Source organism: Lissotriton helveticus, chromosome 5_1 (genome assembly GCF_964261635.1).
Source record: "Lissotriton helveticus chromosome 5_1, aLisHel1.1, whole genome shotgun sequence".
Lineage (NCBI taxonomy): Eukaryota > Metazoa > Chordata > Amphibia > Caudata > Salamandridae > Lissotriton > Lissotriton helveticus.
In genome coordinates this window covers 1,396,017,408-1,396,036,653 of record NC_136065.1, presented here as the reverse complement: position 1 = coordinate 1,396,036,653, position 19,246 = coordinate 1,396,017,408, and the positions used below count along the sequence as shown (strand labels likewise).

The 19,246-nt window shown below is 47.7% G+C and overlaps 1 protein-coding gene across 12 annotated transcripts in view; it reads left to right on the top strand.

Annotated features, from left to right (window-relative positions):
- Window positions 1-19,246, top strand: part of SYCP1 (synaptonemal complex protein 1) — a 6,803,167-nt gene that overhangs the window by 2,673,125 nt on the left and 4,110,796 nt on the right. For all 12 annotated transcript variants that reach the window (XM_078644363.1, XM_078644366.1, XM_078644361.1 and 9 more), the window contains one exon: window positions 10,117-10,221. In XM_078644363.1, the coding sequence (XP_078500489.1) occupies window positions 10,117-10,221 (105 nt within the window). The remainder of the gene's footprint in view (window positions 1-10,116; window positions 10,222-19,246) is intronic.

Below are 19,246 nucleotides of genomic sequence, written 5' to 3'. Positions count from 1 at the left end.
CAAACTGTCACAGTCAGAGGCGTCGGACCCGGACATGGAGGCCGCAGCACAGGGTGGACTCAACCTGGAGAAAGCGCTAGCAGCCATTCAAAATAGTCTTCAGGCTATTGACGGGAAGATTGAAGCCCTGAATGGCCGCATGGATCTTTTTTCAGCCAAACTTGACAAGCAGGCTGCGCGCATTGGAGAGGCGGAACAGAGGATATCCGATGCTGAGGACGGCCTTCAACAGGTGGCGGAGAAGAAATCGGACATTTCCAAGCTGCTTGCGGTCATCCAAGCGAAAAACGAGGACATCGAAGCGCGCTCGCGGCGCAATACTATTCGCGTCCTGGGACTGCCAGAATCGACAAATGTGGGCCGGTTGGAGGACTACATAGAGACCATGCTAAGAGAGGTGTGTGGCCCGGACGAGTTGTCCCCTATGTTTGCGGTGGAGAGGGCTCACCGCTCACTGGCGGCGCTGCCTCCCCTGGGTACCCCGCCGAGGCCTATTATTATTCGTCTGCTCAATTACCACGACAGAGACACTGTTTTGCGTATCACTAGACAGAAGGGCAAGGTGATCTACCAAAACACGCCATTGACATTCTACCCGAACTTCACGGCTCAAGTACAGGCAGCGCGAAAAGAATTTCAAAACGTAAAAAAGTTACTCCTGCAAGAAAAAATTCCCTAGCCATGCTATATCCCGCAAGGTTGCGGATCGGCGAGTATGAAGGAGGGAAAATCTTCACGACTCCGAAACAGGCCATGGCATATGCTAAATCCTTTCAGAACAAGCGCAAGTCTACTGGCTCCACTTCTGATGTTGAAGACTGAGTATAACTCTGCTTAAGATTTCTTTTTGTTGCATGTTGATTGACAGGTTGATACGCCTTTCTTTCTTCACCACACTGACTCACTAGTCAAGTTAGTTCATGGAAAGAGCATTTGCATAAATGGTAGTTTCCCCAACTTGAAATATAGTTAATGTACTGTTGTACTGTGATGCCTTTGCGGGGTGTGGGTGGTCTGTTGGGGGCGCGCGGGCTCCATGGGCCTCGATAGATGGTGTATGCTCCTGTAATATTGCTCATGTTGTAATGTTTATGGCCTCTGAGGTGTAGGTACTTTGATGCACAAGCGGTGGCCCACTTCCGCCTAGTGCTGGAACTGCCTGGTGCCGCAACGACCCCCAATGGGAATAAGCCCACAAACTATTGTGGTTTTTGTTATATGTTTTGGGATGTGGGGGGAGGGTAGTGTCTGTCTTTGGTGGGATGGGGTTGCCAAAGTGGGTGGGGGGGAGGGGCCTGAGTCCGCTAACCACTTAATAGATATACAGATGATTATCACACGCACTGAGTTGAACGATCTTTCACGGTGGCAGGATGCTGGCTCGAGACCAATTGTGGTGTTGTTACCTGATGGGTGAGAAGTATGGCTGTATTACGTGGAATGTGCGCGGGCTGAAAACGCCCAAGAAAACCAGACAGGTGCTTGCGTATCTAGATAGACAGAATGTCCACATTGCCTTATTACAAGAAACCCATCTGACTAAGCACACAGAGGGAGCTATTGCAAGGCGCTGGGCCACATTTAGATTGTCCTCCTCGTATTCTAATATGCCCGGGGAGTCTTAATTCTTGTGAAGAAGGGCACCCCGTTTCAGCCTTTGGACACTAGGGTAGATGGGGAAGGCAGACGGGCTGTGGTGCGGGGAAGCTAGATAGGGTGATGGTGACTATAGCTAACATATACGGCCCAGTGGTTGACGAGCCAGCGTCCTTCTTAACCTTCTTTCAGGCTTTACGTGAGTGGCCGGATTCAGCTTTGCTACTGGGGGGGGATTTGAATACTTGTGTGGATCCAACTGTAGATAAGTCTCCCCTGGCCGGTCACCATATGCTTAATGTGTGCGGGACTTCATGGAAGAGTGGGGATTATCCGACGTCTGGTGCATGCAACATGAGGGAGTCATGGACTACTGGCTGATAGGTGGGGAGGCACGCGGCTGGGTCACTGAGGTTGGTGCTCTCCCGAGAACCCTTTCGGGTCACAATCCTGTTAAGTTAACTCTCCAAGTCCCACACAATGTCCACCGACCATTTACTTGGCGATTTAAAGTAGACTCTCTTCTAGACCCAGTGTATGAGGATACCATCAGGAATGCCATAACACAATACTTCGAGCTGAATGCAGGCTCGGTTGACAGCGCGGCCACCCTTTGGGAGGCGTTTAAGGTCACGATACGGGGATCATGCATAGGTACGTCAACTGGCATACTGCGAGACATAAGGGGACAATTGAGGCGCACTGAAAGTAAACTGCGGGAATTAGAGGCTTCTTATGACACTCTGCCCTCACCTGAGACACTCAATCTCATTCAGGAACACATTGAGGAGAACAACACATTATCGGCTTCTGAGGTGAAATATATGTCCAAACGTTTTGTGGCAAGAGCATATGGGGAGGGGGGTAGACCTGGGCGGGTCCTAGCTCATCGTCTGCGAGCCCAAGCAGATGCCCCTCTGATTGACCGCATTGTAGACGATGCAGGGGAAGACCACTACACCCCTGGCGACATTCCGGGCCAATTTAGGAATTTCTATGAGACTTTGTACACGTCTCGGGGCGACCTGTCGGAATCAGAATTGACGGACTACCTATCGGACACAGCGTGCGCTTCGCTATCTGACGTGCATAGAAAATTCCTCAGCTTACCCATTGATGAGCAAGACGTCAGAGAAGCAATACTCTCGCTTCCTAAGAAGAAAGCTCCAGGGTCTGATGGGCTGTCAGCTGAATTTTAAAAGCACTTTGTTGATTTTCTGGTGCCCCATCTCCTCGCGGTGTATGCAGAGGCGCACGAGGTTGGCTCTCTCCCTCCATCGCTCCGGCAGGCGCTTATTATCACCCTAATAAAGAAAGACAAAGATCCGTCCCGGTGTGAATCGTATCGCCCCTTATCTTTAATTAACAATGATCCTAAGGTCCTCGCCAAAATACTAGCTACTAAATTGCACTTGCTAATGCCCCTATTGGTTTTACCAGACCAGTCTGGCTTCATTCCAGATCGTTCCACGTCCTGGAATCTTAGAACAATCTTTGCCATGTTCCATGTGTTGAAGCCCGAGTTACCCGCTGTGGCCGTGCTGTTAGACGCGGCCAAAGCGTTAGATTCCATTGAATGGCAGTACATGCTTTCCATTTTAAATAGAATGGGGTTCCCACCGGTGTTTGTTCGCTGGGTTCAAATTTTGTATACGGAAACCTCGGCAAGGGTGAGAGTGGGGGGACTAACATCTGATCCGATTACCATCCAGCGGGGCACTCGACAGGGGTGCCCGCTGTCCCCTTTTCTCTTTGCCATAGTGTTGGAACCCCTTATCTGCCGCATTCGCCAAACACACAGAGCGGCAGCCCTGAACTTTAATAATAGGCCGGTGGGCATCTCTGCGTATGCAGATGACATGGTGTTATATATTCGGGAACCTCAAGTATACCTCGCACAAGTTATCCGTGAATATATTCGCTATGGGCTATACTCTGGCCTCACCATCAATTGGGGAAAATCGGTAATCATCCCCCTCACGGCTGCCACTACGTCTCCCCAGATTGAATACCCTCTACAGTGGTGAGAGGATCCGGTGAAATATCTGGGTGTATGGATCCATCGCGATCCGGCGACGGTAATTCGCGAAAACTATGGGAGAGCGTACACTGATCTGGTTGACCAAATTGATAGGTGGGTGAGCTTACCTCTGTCGCTAGCAGATCGCATAGCAGTAATAAAGATGGTGATATTGCCTACATTTTGGTACCTATTTAGTAATATTCCGGTTCATTTAAACAAGCGATTCTTTAAAATGTTATAGACGCAATTGCTCCGCTTGGTGTGGGGTGCGAAGCCATCCAGGATTGGCCTATCCACACTTACATTGCCTTTTGCTAGGGGTGGTTTTAGTGCTCCTGACTTCTTCGTATACTACTTATGCGGATTAGCCCAGTACGCATACTTCTGGTACAAACCACATGCCTTTATCCCGCATGTTGCGGTCGAAGAGGGGGATGCTGGGGAGACTGCTCTGCATGGTATTCTCACACATGTGCATAGAGCGACACCCAAATCAGAAATAAATACTATTGATGCCACGGTCTCGGCCTGGCACAGTATAGGCCGCAGGACTCAGAAGCTCCCGCTGTACGCACCTAACATGCCGATCGAGGGACACAGCGCCCTTTCCGTGGCGCAAGAATGCGGAGCGATCCGCATCCTTAAAGAGGCGGGCATATCCATGATGGGTGACCTCTACAGGGATGGGACATACATTACTAGTGAGGACTTGAGCTTTATCTCCAATCCCACACCGATGTTTACCTATACCTGTTACCGATTACGCAGTGCAATCAGAGATCACTATACTACATTCCCGGATGAGCCAACGATATCACAATCGTTGCAGCTAATTGTGACGACACCCTCTAGGAAACATCTACTCACTAAACTATATCAGATGGTGCAGGGGGAATCAGTGTTCCCAGAGGACAAGAGCCTAGCGAGATGGAACAGGGTCTTAGATACGCAGCTCACGGCGGAAATGTGGGAACAGATCTGTGGCCTAACGGGGCAACTTTCAGCTAATAGCAATCTCCGCATTATACACTTAAAATTTTTACACCAGACATATCATACCCCCGTGAGGTTACACAAATATGGGCTTAGAGACACTACCTGTTGCAGACGTTGTGGGCAGGAGGGAGCGGACTTTGTCCACTTAGCTTGGCAATGTGGGATGTACATGCATACTGGATAGGTGTTCCCGAAATGCTCAATGAGATGACTGGACATAGGCTGGAATGTTCCCCTCTGCTCTGTCTACTAGGTTATGTGCCTGATGTGTGGGGGGTGATGGGTCGCTTTGTGAGGATAGCCTTACTGCTGGCTAAGAGGAGGATGCTGTTCACATGGAATGGAAGGCGGGTCCCGACGGCTGCTAAATGGTTAACGGATATGACATATTGCAATGAACAATTGTCCCTGTACGAAGAAGAACTTCCTCCCGCCAGCTACGATCCTTCAACCAAGCCCTTGCTATTGTCCCTTGCATCAACAAAACCACCATGGGAGGTAGATCCTTCTCCCACCTAGCAGCTAAAACCTGGAATACACTTCCCACTCACCTTCGCCTCACTCAGAACCACCTAGCATTCAGAAAGCAACTTAAAACTTGGATATTCGACAAGTAATTCCCCATCCTTCTTCAAGCGCCTTGAGACCCTCTGGGTATGTAGCGCGCTATATAAATCATTTGACATTTTGACATTTTGACACGTGGATCACGGCTATAGGACATTTGGGCCCCATTAAGAGAATTCTTGCTAGCCCGGTGCGAGTGTCCTGATGATGCTGTCCAGGACGGATGGGTACAATGTGTCCACTAAAGTCTATAGCCACTCGGCTACATGCTCTTACTGTGTACTGCGAACTGGTCCAGCCGTACATTCCCACCATAGGTGGAGGTCGAATTGTATTAATGTATGATTCAAATTGTGAACTTAGGCTCGGGTGGGAGGGGGGTGGGGCGGAGGGTCTGATCAGTTTTGGTTTAATGTGATGCTTGTAGATGTATATGCTGAATGCAATATTGTGGACTGTATTTGCCATGCCTTTCTATGTTCAGCTTAAAAAAAAAAAAAAAGCATGTATTATGCCACCCATGAGGGACCACTCAAAGTGCAGCCTGTGTAAGCTGGTGCTGGCACCACTTACAAAAGATATGGGTTTCCCTATATCTAAAGTCACTGCGCTTAAAACCTGTAAGTCACCCCTAAAGCAGGCCTTTCAATCCTTGGGAAAGGTTAGTCTCATCCTCTTTCATTTGATTGAGGGGTTGTGTAGGAATATGCACCTTTTTGTATGAATACACCCCACTTTTTGCTTGACATCTGAGGCAACTTGACTTAATGTGCCCTTGGTCCCTGCCACTCAGGTTTGCAGGACCTGTGTTCTTTCCTAAAATTGTACCTTCGTACTCACAACTGGCTCTTCTCTGACCACAGGTAGGCACCTTGTTAAAGGTACTATGGGTACCAAGGGCACTGTGACCAAGGAAGGCCACTAAGGGCTGCAGCACCTATTGTGTCACCCTTAGAGACCCTGTACCTTAACACTCACACACTGCCATTTCAGGCTGCCTGTTTTGGTGCAGAGAAAAGTGAGGAGTCGACATGGCACACATCCCTTTGTGGCCTGCCTGCAACCCACTGCCTAGCACCTAGGTAAGTCATCCCTCTAGCAGGGTGCACTAGCCCTCAGGTGAGTGTCCAGAGGGATGAGCTCTGTACCTCTACAGTGTCTAAGTCCATTCTTGGACATTGTCAGTGGAGTAAAGCCATAAAGAGTATATGTTTGGGAGTTGGTCATTACAAACTCCACAGCTCCACAATCGCTTTACTAAAACCGTGGAAGTTTGGTAGCAAACTTCTCAGCACATTAAACCCACACTGATGCTAGTGTGGTATTTAATGTAAAATGCACTCAGAGGGCATCTTAGACATACCCCATGAAAAGCAACCAGCCCTGGATGGCTGCCTGCCATTTACGACCACCAGTCAGGCGCCTAGACCTCGGCTCTCTGGGTCCAGAAACACAGCCCTTCCTGGGAAGATGTGTCAAGCCTCCTCCTCCAGGATGGCCTGGGTCCACGAAGGGGAATCTTCAAAGGCGTCCACCTTTTTAAGCTGTCCTTGTCTTTTGCTGCCCCCAGCAATAGTCTCCCACTGGTTCTGCCCCCACTGTGGGCAAGAGAATCGACAGGAAAAGCAAACAAGGAGAAGAGATAGGCTCACCTTTGCCAACCCCACCCCTCCGGTGGGGGAGGCAAGGTGAAGCACACATCTCTCAGTCCCCTCCATCTTGAAGATGAGGGGACCCAACCAATTAGGAAGAGGCTCATGCCCCCCTCCCACTGGAAGGTGGAATAATAGGGGTTGTACCCACCCCAAGGAAGCAATCTATTGGTCCCAACCTGCACACCCCTTTAAAAGCCCCAAAATTTAGTTTTTGGGGTACCCAGATTCTTGCTTCCTCAGACTCGAGGAATAAAGAAGAAGGACCGAAGAGCTGTTCTGACCCAGGAAGGAGAGGGCACCAACTGCTCTGGCCGCAGCCCTACTGGCCTGTCCAGATTCCGACCTGACTACACTGAAACCTCAGCGTGTCCCGTAGCCAGCAGCCCCCCAGAGCCCGGAGTACCTGCCCTCCGACCATCTTTAAGACTCTGTCTCCCATGAGCTCTGAATTTGCTCAAACAACGATACACCCACAGTATCCAGATCCAGGATTCTCTGCGATTTTGCACCACTCTGCACTCGGCGCCCACTGTCCGAGTTCGCGTGGGCCAGCGCCACGAGGAGGTTTCCCCAGCGATCCTGACCTGGGATCTAGTGATCCCCGACTTCCTTCAAGCTTAAATCCGATTCCTGCAGCCTCAATCTTAAGGATCCACCCGACCGGAACTGGTAAGAGGAACCCGACGCCAAAAGACACCCCTGCACCTGACAGCCGACGGGCTTGGGTGATCCTACCAACAGTGTTAGAGTACCCCCCAAGATCCTAAATTACCTCCCCAACCTGTAATAGCCTTTGGGAAGCTTCCCTGCCCGAGCCTGCAGCGTCTTTGCCGTACCGGAGATCTCCAGTAGAATCCACAGATCCTTGGCACTCTGCGCCCTTCTGCTCCTGTGCCGCTGGTGGTGCAGCTCCTTTGCTGATTGTTGGTCCCTGCAGGGCTTGATCTCCCCCAGGAACTTTGCTTCCACAGCCAAGCGACCTGCTCACAAGCAGTCCCTGACCGAAGGTCCCCTAAGCCCCTTTGGCTAACACTGGGCCCCTGCACCCGGCCGTCCTAGTGCCGCTGGTGGTGCAATTTGAGTGCCTACCTGAACCTTGGGGAACCTTGGTTCCCACCCCCAGAAACTATGATTGAAGGTTGTTTACTTTCCTGCGAACCGATAACCTTCTTTTCCAATAGGAACCAATGTATGAAAAGTAAGGATGTGTACTTTAGTTTAAGAATTGATGCACTTACCTGTAAGTAACTTCAGCCAGGGTGTGATATCTCGACATATCACCTCAGTATCTAAAAGTAACTGAAAAGTAGTCCAAGATTAATCGAAAGTAATTTCACTTTATTTTAAAATGTTTCAAAAGTATACGATACAAACCTGTAAACGATTCCAATACAATCCACAATTGCAGTTCTGTGTATAGCTTTACATTTGAAAGTGTTCTTTCTTACCTGTTCCAAGTCCTGCTTGTTTCTACAAAATAAAATAAAAGTAAATATTTGTATACTCACCTAACAGGTCCAGATTCTGTGTCCGAGTGTGTGCCATCATGTTTGATTGAGTGACTATAATAAATGCTCAACACACCATCTGGATAAGCCTAACTGCTCGCCCACCCTACTACAAAGGGAGCTGTTAGTACTTGTCTAATTTAGCATCTGCAATACCTATGGGGACTCCCTGGACTCTGTGCACACTATACCTTTGGTATAGTATATACAGAGCTGGCTTCCTACATTTTGCCCATGAAGAGTTCACTCTCTGTGCTGGGTGTGCCCTTTGGCAATGCCCTGCATACAGTCTTCTTCCAGGAGAACTTGCTTTATATGGCCATTAGCTGTGCCCTTCCAGCTGAGTGCAGGTCATGGCCATTTTTGATTTCTAAATTTGATACCATCTGAAGTTGATTTTCTTTTCTGGATCTGTTGTTTAAACAAGCATTGCCAAAGGCAATATGTTACAGTTCTAAAATGCTGAGTGATAGGTTTTGCCTAAACTTGTTTTCCAGTTGCATGCTTCATGACACATACACCTGGATGGCCGGCAAACTTGTAATGGGTTTTCTATTAAGGAAAACCCATTCCAAGAAGGTAATCGATGTTATGCTTGCATCATGACACGTCTTGTGACCCATGTATACACATCTGTCATAATATAGGCAGCCAATTTAAATACATTCATGGGTCTAACATGACGATCAGACATATTAGATCATTAAATGAAAAATGGATGAAAGAATTCACACAAAAGCATGACAAAAAGGCTGGATAGTGTTTTTCAGTATCCAGACCATAGTTAAAAAAGAATAAGAAAAGCAATTGTACCAGGGATGGAGAGCGGGCCGGAAGCATTTGGGGGAGGGAGAGGTGATAGATGACATGCATCCCATTAAACACAGAGGGCCCGATTTCCAAAGGTGAAGTTAGACCAAAGTCTAACTTATACCAAAAGTCTTACTTCACTACTTTTTTGTATTCCCAAAGGTACTTACAAGTAGTATCTTTACACTTGGCGGACGTACCGCCCCAAGTGCGGATCCTCAGCCCCTAGTGTGAACCCTCCTCAAGCATAAATATACTACTCGCAAGTTTTAGAATACAGAGAAAAAAAAAATTTAAGTTAGACTTTTGGTCTAAGTTAGACTTTTGGTCTAACTTTACCTTTGTGAATTGGCCCAGAGAGCAAGATGTAGGACAGACAGCATTGGGACTATGAGGGAGGAAAGCCATCAAATCAAAAGTGGGACAGGCAACAGTCATCCAGTCATGAGTAAGGGGCTGACGGAAAAGTACTCTTTATTAGAAGCAAAAGGTGTGAACTAAAAATACATTAATTTAACATTTGTCAGACTTTAATATTGAGCTTTATATAATAACAGTATTTTGGACCATTTTTACCTTCCATGACAAAAATGAAATTGGTTTACTAGGTAGAGTCAGCTTGAGGCTGCTGAATCCAATGGCTTGTTTAAGAAACCCTGTTACTGCACCTTTACTGCACACTCCACAGAGACTGCAGACATTCTCGCTGCTATTGAAATTTTATATTAGTTTGAGTATTTCCATTCATTAGTATCCGTTATGTCTTAACTTGGGGTGGAGACCCCAACACATATAAACAAAATATAATTAAAACTGTGTAATGTTTGAAAATTAAAGTGTTTCCTGGTCGAATATTAATCAAATGGAAACCCTACTTTGGTGCACATCATGGTTTATATATGCATGTTTTATCTTTTGGCAAGAGATAACTTTTTATTTGGAATTACAATCTTTAATCCAGGAGACAATTCAAGAACTTTCAAATGAAAAAGAACGTGTAGAAATGTTGGTTGAAGAACTGAAAGAAAGTCAACAGGATCTCAAGAATATCATCAGAGTCAAAGAGGTCTGCATCTTTTGAAACTTTCACAAATATGATATACTTCCAATATGTGGACATAAAGTCATTTATACGTATATCAGTGTTTTCTTATCCTATCTGCTATTGTCATTCGTACCATTTTGAACATTCTTATTCATTTTACAGTTGAGTTGTTCTGTTGCTTTTGAAAAAATATTTCCCCTACATTCTGACTCCTCTGTATTCTGATTTAGAATATGTACACGATCATGCCATGAAATTATATGAATATTTGTTCTTGCTTAAAATGCTAAAATGTACTGTGCACAAGGAGCAGCCTCCATCACCGTAACCCGAAAGGCCACCTTTAGTAGAGACTGGGAAAAGTGAATATACTATCCTCTCTTGAAGTAGCTCACCAAGAACAGGTGAACAGGTCTCTATCAATAATATCTGGAGTAGAGCTATAATTTAGTGGTTACTAGGTTTCAAACCTACAGCCCATTGCTCTCTTAAGGAAATGGTTGCAGGTGAGGTTCAGTATTTTTTTTAATTGTATTTATTAGTTTTCCAAAATAAACAAAAAGAAGTACAGCCAAGGCACAAGGTGCCAACCAATAGCCAGCGAACAGTGCAGTCACATTACATCGAAAGTACAATAATGTAGTATGTCCATCCAGGTAGTGTCGAGTAATCATTCAACGCATTTACAACTTGCAGAGGTCAGACATAAAGGGTGTACATGGCAGCACAAGAGGCACAGAATTAGGAGAAGAAAGGGGATACGGTGCTAAAGGACTCATTGCTTACAAAACGTTATGAAGTCTATAAATTTAGCAACATTCGTTATACATAGTCATACAGTGTGACATTACTTTGTCATTACAGCCAACATGACTCCACTAGTCCCCGGCAGGTTCATCCTGGGCAGTCGGGTCTACACGAGTACGTGTCCATTCCAGAAAGGGCTCCCATACATCTTTAGGACGGGAAGTTTAGGGCATCTGGTCCCAATATAAACTAAGTTGAGTGTGACCATAAGTTACATCAGATAGCCAGTTTTTGAATTTCTGAACCCGTTTCCTGCCCCATCGGATAGCCACCTGTCAACGTGCATATAGTAAAAGGAGTACATGTAATTTGCACCGATTAGGCAGTGTGTCACGTACATACCCCAAAATGCCCAATATCTGAGTTGGCTCATCAGCCCTGCCAATCATTTGATTCACTGCGTCAAACACCTCTTGCCAAACCATACACAATCTCGGGCATTCCCAGGCCATATGCAGGAAGGTAGCCTGTGCACATCCACACCTCCAGCACCTATCATCCTCTTTCAAACGCATGCGGCACAGACCGATCGGTGTACGGTAATATCTATGTAGAAATTTGAAATGAATCAGTCTAAGGCGATAGTTTGGGCAAAGAACAGTAAGCTGCCCGCATCAAAACTCCCACTGGTCCTCCGTCATCTGCGAATCTAGTTCGCTATTCCATAGCGCCAATGATTTAGGCTGTATAGCCGGATGAGCAGTCTGCATGGTTTTGTAAAGGCGTGTGACCAACTTACGGGCCGAAGGTGTTTTAAGAACACACTCCAGCGCTAACATTGTCGGAGGGGTCTCAGAGAATCCCGTGCAGAGCTGGCGACATTCAGTGCGAAGTTTGTGATATAAGAATTGTTCAGCAAATGGGACAGCGCGCTCCTCTGTGTCAAGCGGGGGAGGTCTAAATTTACCATCTGGATAGAGATATGCGAATGTTCTGAACTGCATGTTTTCAATCAGAGTCCTCCCGACACCCCCCTCCATGCATGGCAGCATAGGGTTATGTTCTAACAATATGGATGGTGCATACAGTATCGTAACGCCAGCCCTCTATTGTAATGCACGCCAGACCCAACGCAATGTATCTGCGGTGTCAACCTCCCCTCGGGGACGCTGCGCCTTTTGATATAGAGCAACAGCCGGGGGCACCGGTGCTACCGCATCAGTTTCAACCGCCACATGCGGCTGAAGGGCGTCTTATGTATCCAAAAGTGGAGAAACTGTGCCTGCGCACATAAAGCATATAGTTGCATGTCCGGGGCGCCCAGCCCACCCTGTCTCAAGGGAAAGGTCAGGAGATTCCAGGACACCCTAGCCTGCCCATTTGACCACACCAGGGATAACAATAGTGAGCGTAAAGTCCTGAAGAAGTGTTGAGTGAGGGGAATCGGCACATTTACAAACAAATAAAGGAATTTGGGTAGAACGATCATTTTAGCCAGGGCTATCTTTCCTGCAATAGACAGAGGCAACCTGGACCAGATTGCAACCTTCCCCTCCAGCCATGCGTAAGCCCTTCCAAAATTCAGACTCCAAATATCCTGGAGATTCCTGCTCAGCCACACACCCAAATCCTTGACCTCGCTTGCTTCCCATCACAGGGGGAATTCAGAGATCACTTCCTTCGTGCCATCCGTTAGCGGGAAAATTACTGATTTTGCCCAGTTGATAGATTAGCCAGTGAGCCCCCCGAATCTGATAAATTCACGTAGCACTGGGTTTAGATTGTCTTCCGGGTTGTGTATGTATAGGGTTACATCATCCGCATATAATGATATCAGGAGGCTTCGGGTACTGAACCCTATTCCTCTAGCAGTATGGTGCTGTCTTATCCTAGCTGCTAGTGGTTCCATTGCTATAGCAAATAGCAGTGGTGATAGCGGGCATCCCTGCCGGGTGCCCCTCGAGATTGGAAAAGAGTCCGTCACCAAGCCATTCACTTTAATGCGGGCAGTGGAATTCTCATAGAGAATCTTAATTCGCTTAATAAATAAAGGACTTACACCCATGCGTGACAGTACCAGAAATTGGTATGGCCATTCTAGTGAATCAAACGCTTTTGTCGCGTCTAAAAAGACAGCTGCGTCCTGGACACTGGGGTGCAAATAATGAATCACTGAGAACAGAGTGCGCAAATTATGCGACGTTGATCGTCCTGGGATAAATCCCGACTGATCAGGAAGCGCGATCATTGGGAGCATCGGCTGAAGACGGTTTGCCAACAGCTTAGCATAGATCTTTACGTCAACATTTATTAAAGATAGCGGCCTATATGAGTCCAACTCCATTTCCGCTTTGTCCGGCTTTAACAAGGTTATAATCATTGCTTCTCTCATTGACGGTGGTAAGATCTCCGTCTCCAGTGCCTCCTCGTACACCGCAAGCAGCCAGGGGGGCCAACTCTTCCGCATAAGCTTTGTAAAATGCGGTCGGTAGGTCATCTGGTCCCGGGGCTTTATTCAGAGGGAGGCTTTTTATCATTTGTACTACATCGTCTGTCGTTAAGGGTAAATCCATGTAAGTTCTGATATTATCATTAAACCAGACAAGTGCAATAGACTCTAGAAATTCAAGCATATCTGCAGAGCTTGTTGCCCCCGCTGCTTGGTAGAGGGTAGAGTAAAAGGTATAAAATTCATTAAGCACTTCTTTTTGACCCCTGACAATAGCCCCGTTGACACCCCGTATCTCATGTATAAAGGTAGCGCTTCGGGATTGCCTGATTATCCCCGCCAAGGTGCGCCCTGGCCTATCTCCTTCTCCGTACCGCCTCGCCTCCGCATGTTTACCGAGGAACCTCACCTCACGGTTAGCTTCCTCCTCAAACTCAAGTAAGTTTAATTTCAAAAGACCTGCTGTTTCGGGACTTGACTGTGTATAAAACTCCCCCTTCAAAGCCTTAATCTGCTTTTCAAGCTCTGCGAGTGTACCTCTTATTGCCTTAAGGACACCTGCCTGTCGCGCTATGCATTGCCCTCTAATCACGACCTTAAACGCATCCCATAGCATGCCTTCAGTGTCGACCGATTCCGAATTTGTGGCAAAATAATCTACAATATCTGACCTTATGTCTCATCTAGCAGTGCATGCGGTGGTAGTCGCCAGGTAAACGCGCTGACAGTGAACACGCCAAGTGTGATATCTCTACCGTCCAAGCAGCTACATCACGCGTGACTAGCCAAAAGTCCAAGCGGGACCAGGCCGCATGCTGGCTCGTGATGCATGTACCCTCTCTGAGCCCAGGATGCCTTACCCTCCAAATATCCAATAGCTCTCCATCAGACATTATGTTGTGTAGTGCAGCGCTCGCCTGGGGGTGCAGGGATCTAGCCGTGCCATGTCTGTCAGCGGTATCGTTGAGAACAGCATTGAAGTCTCCCACCCAGATGACAGTGTGACACCCCAGGGCTCTAATCCTGGACCATACCTGCCTGAAAAAGTCAGGCGAGTCACTGTTCGGGCCATATATAGCGGCTAGCAACACCTCATTACCACCCAGACTCCCATTCAGAAGAACAAATCGCCCCTCCGGGTCCACATAAGAAAAATCACTTTTGTCTAATCCTTTCTTTATAAGTATGGCCACCCCATGCGTAGATGGCTGAATATACATCCCCCAAACCTGCCATGTCTCAGCCACTGTGAAGGTGTCACGTTAATGTGTGTCTCCTGCAGGAAACAGATATCCAATCCACTCCAATCCAAAAATTCTTTATTTCGGCCATATAGACCATAAAAGATGCAGTGCAAGACATTACATACAATAAAATTCATTTTTTTTTTTTTTTAAATACATGAAATAAAATTCACTCTCCCAGCGAGGAAAGAATTAAAAACACTAGAAAGTTCAGGGGGCTTCAGAGGATTTTTTCTTTCTAATCAACCATGTAGCCATAAGACATTTGGAAACAGCAAACACAATGTGGCCCAGGGTACTGGTTTTCAGGATCCTGTATGCCTGTGCATACTCTCTGAACCCTAGGTTCTTGCATAACGGCGCTATCCAATGTTTCCTGGGCCTTTGATATGCGGGGCACACAAACAAAATGTGGAGGTCGTCTTCCAAATGGCTATTACAGCAGGGACATGTTTTATCGTCCCCGTTGGTCCACTTGCAGGTGTATGAGTTAATAGGGAGTGTGCCAAGCCTCCATTGAACAAACAGTTTCCTCGCCAGGATGGGGAAGATAAAATCCATAAAAGGTTCAAAAACATAAGAATTTTTGGATTCTAAAAATCGCAAAGTAAGGGTGCCGCTGTTTCGAGCGTCCATCAAGTGTGCAAGGGACCTATCTTTATAGATTTGTGACAGAGCTTTGCGCGAGATTGTTTGGCAGCCTCGCGCAGGGTCCTCCCAGAGGTCGCGGAGATTCATGGCAACCAGTTCGTTTTTCACAAAGGCAAGCCAGGGGATTTTGCCACTATAGTTCAAGCTCATGACGTGGGTAAGATCCTCCCTGTAGTGATAAAGTTCATTCGTAGACCAGAGCCTGTGCCAGAACTTCACTTGCTTTGACACAAGCTCCTCTGCAATAGGGGGGAGACCCATGTCCATTCTCAGAGGCTGAAGTGGCGTGGCACGTGGGAGAGCTAGTAGGCGCCTTAAGAAGCTATTTTCAACTGTTGATAAGTCCTTCACCGCTTTATGCCCCCATAGCTCACTGCCATACATGGCCGCTGCCTTGGCCTGGGTCCTGTAAGTTTCAAGGGCCGGACTTATGGGCTTGAAGGAAGAAGTATTGGCCACCTTCAGAATTGCGCCTGACAGTTGGGACAGTTTGACCCTAGATCGTACTATCTGGCGGTCCCATGATAAATTTTCCTGCAATGTTACCCCCAGATATATGAAAGTAGACACCCTTTCAAGGCTGGAAGTCCCCAGGGTGGGATTGGGCCTAGTTTTGGTAGGTGGATTAAAGATCATAAACTTGGTCTTCTCTGTGTTCACCTCCAACCCGTGCTGACGACAGAAAAGACCAAATCCATCCAGGATCCTCTGGATCCCCATGGGGGTTTTGGAAAGGAGGAGGGTGTCATCGGCAAACATAATTGCCGGTACCCTCCTACCTGCCAAACATGGGGCGTCGTTGTTCTTGACATTTTCCAGGTGTGAGATGACATTATTGATGAATAAGCAAAACAGGGTCGGTGCCAAGACGCAACCCTGCCTCACCCCTCGACGAACGGGAAACCTGGATGATAAATTGCCATCTCTCCCACACCTGACCTGCGCATAGTTGTTCTCATGCAGCCTGGCTAAGATGTTAAATAGCTGGGGGGGAACTCCTAGCTTTTCCAGTACCTCCCACAGTTTCCTGCGCGGGACTAGGTCAAAGGCTGACCTCAGATCCACGAAGACCATGTACAATCTTCCCCCCTCGATCCTCACCGTCTTCCAGTAGAGGAGGACGAGGCGGAAGATCTGGTCCATGGTCGACGTGTTTTTCCTGAAGCCAGCCTGCAAGGGACTCATGATGTCGTTATCCTCTACCCAGTCTAATAGATGGTTCAAAATAAGACGCGCAAAAAGCTTTTGGGGGACATCTATAAGGCTAATTGGCCTATAGTTTGCCGGACTTAAAGGGGACCCTTTCTTATGGATCGGCAATATTTCAGCCCCTAACCAGGAGGAAGGGACCGCCATACCTCCTAATATAGCATTAAAAAGGATAAGAAGGTACGGGCCCCAGATGTCGGGATGGTGTCTAAAAAGATCACCGGGTAGCTTGTCCAGCCCCGGTGCCTTCCCCTGCGCCAAGCGCTCCAGTGCTATCTTCACCTCACCTAAGGAAAATTCTAGGGCCATATCTGGAGGACAGGGGAACTCCGCCGCCGTCCTTTCGGGCCATAGAGTGGTTTCTTGATATAATGCTCCGAAGTGGGCCTCCCAAATAGAGGGGGCAATATTAGGTTCAGCTGCGGATATAAGATCCCCTGTTCCATTATTTACCAGGGCCCAGAATTTTCTAGAATCTTTGGATTTAAGGGCTTCAATCAGTTCGTGCCAGTGGTTCCAATCCCACTCTGCCCTTGCATTAGCCAGTGCTACCTTATACTCCCTCCTAAGGGCTACAACCCTCGCCTTGTCACTACCTTCTTTAATGGCGGAAAGTAACTCAGATTTGGTTTTCCTGCAAGTAGAGGTGTACCAAGTCGAGGTACGAGTCTTTTTCCTTCTTGAGGGCACCACCGGGTTGAAAACATCTTTAAGATCCCTCACTAAGACCTGGTGGATGCCAGATAGTCTCTCATTATAATCAGAGGGTCTTAGTTGGTTAATGAGAGAATCCACCTCCTGGAACCTGGGGAGTGCTATGCCATATAACTTGTTAAAAGCATCTTCTTTATCAACCAACTTCCCCCATTTCACCCGACGCCTACTTGTAGTAAGGAGTATATCCCCCTGGTCAACTCCGGTGTCAGTAGTTGTCAGCCCTGCTGCAGGGGCTGGATGCTGGATCTCCAGCAGAAGGGAATTGTGGTCACTATCTGCCCTCGGAACCACTCTAAAATCTTGAACTTTAGACCACAGGGAGATGTCTATAAATATATAGTCCAGCCTTGACTCATGGCCTTTTCTATTGAATGTGCACACCGAAGGAGTGTCAGAAGGGGTGCGCCCATTGCACGCCCTCAGTGCAAAGTTCAAAGTGAGGGAAGTGAGTTGTATTACCAACGGAGACCAAGCTTTGGGGTGAGGTGAAGAGGAAGGTGGAACTCCCCAGTGATCATCCTCGGCAGTAAAGGCACCCTCCATTAGACCCTCCAGGGGTTCGAAGTGGCAGTTGAAGTCCCCTCCCATCAATATTTTCAGGTCACCTGACAGTTGTCCTAGAAAAGATGAGAGTTCGACTAGGGTAGGGGATTCATTGCCCACAGCGACTGGTCGTGAGTAAACGTTAACGATGGCCCATGTTCTTTTACCGGGCCATTTGAGGAGCACACACTGAATGTCCTGTGAGAATGTTTCCATCCTTTCCACCTGGCACCCAATGTGGCTCGCCACCCAGATAGCTAGACCACCCGAAGGTCTCCCCCTCCCATTCCACTTTGCCGGCATTTCAGAAATATCATACCCCCTCCTAGACTGTGGTTCCCTTGCCCACGTCTCCTGGAAAAGAAGGATATCACTTTTGTTAACCAGGGTTTCCCACTCCGGGGTGCCCACCTTATTTGTGATGCCTGCCACATTCCAGGAGAGAATACTCAACCCTGAACCTTGAGGTTGCGAACCTGCTTCACTTAATACGGGCGAGATGTCGTGTGCAGGCTTGCCGGGATCACCCAAACCGGATATGGTGGGCGACGGGGTGGGTAATACAACAAGCTCCACTGATTGCAATGTAGAAGCAATGCGTGTGCTTGATGATTCCTCAACTTGTGCTGGGATACTTCCCAAGGAGGTCCCCCCCTCATTGAGTGAGACCTGGATCTTTTTGTCAGTTGCGGAATGAGGTATACCCTCCCCCTTGTCTGGAACCCCAAGGGCAGATTTTTCTGAGGGTTGTAGTATATCTCCCTTTTGTGGTCAGTCTACTTGGTCCAGGCAGGAAAATCTGTTCTGGTGAATGAAATTGCCCTGAGCGGGAAGTGTGTTGTGCTTGGGTCTATACCGTGAACCATCTATTGCGAAGCCCACTCTAGTCCAGCTCTGTTACCTCCCCACAACTAGATTAGAGACATTTGGGTAGAAGTGTGAGAGGGATACTAAATCTATGTTGGACTTATCCGGCCTTACCAGCCAGTTGCAAATATAAGGGGCAACCAGTGGGCTTTTAAAGCTAATTATAATGCAGTCCCCTGCCCTGTTCTTGGGGGTGACTCCAATCCATGGGATCCTTCTAACCATCAGCACATCTCCTTTGATGTTGGGAGGGAGGGGCCTGTTAGTGTTGAGCCAGCTAATTACCTTATTACGGAGTGAGTCCTGTGGCTCTCTAGTGTCACCAGTGAGCTCAGGGACTCCCACCATAATTGCTGTGTAAGGCACTGCCTCAGGGGGCAGATTGACCGCCCTACGCCTAGTATTAGAGCTAGTGGGACGACCAGTATATCCATTAGTAGCACACCCCTCACTCGTTAGTTGGGGTGGTGTCGGTTGCTTGGATCTTCTAGGTGCAGGGACAGGGGGCCTACACGTTTGTAAAGGGGGCAGTAGGGGGACATGACTACCTGTAATACTGTGTTGTGCCCCAGTGTTGGCCTGTGTGCATGTTCCAGCAGTAGGAGGTCTATTCCCCACA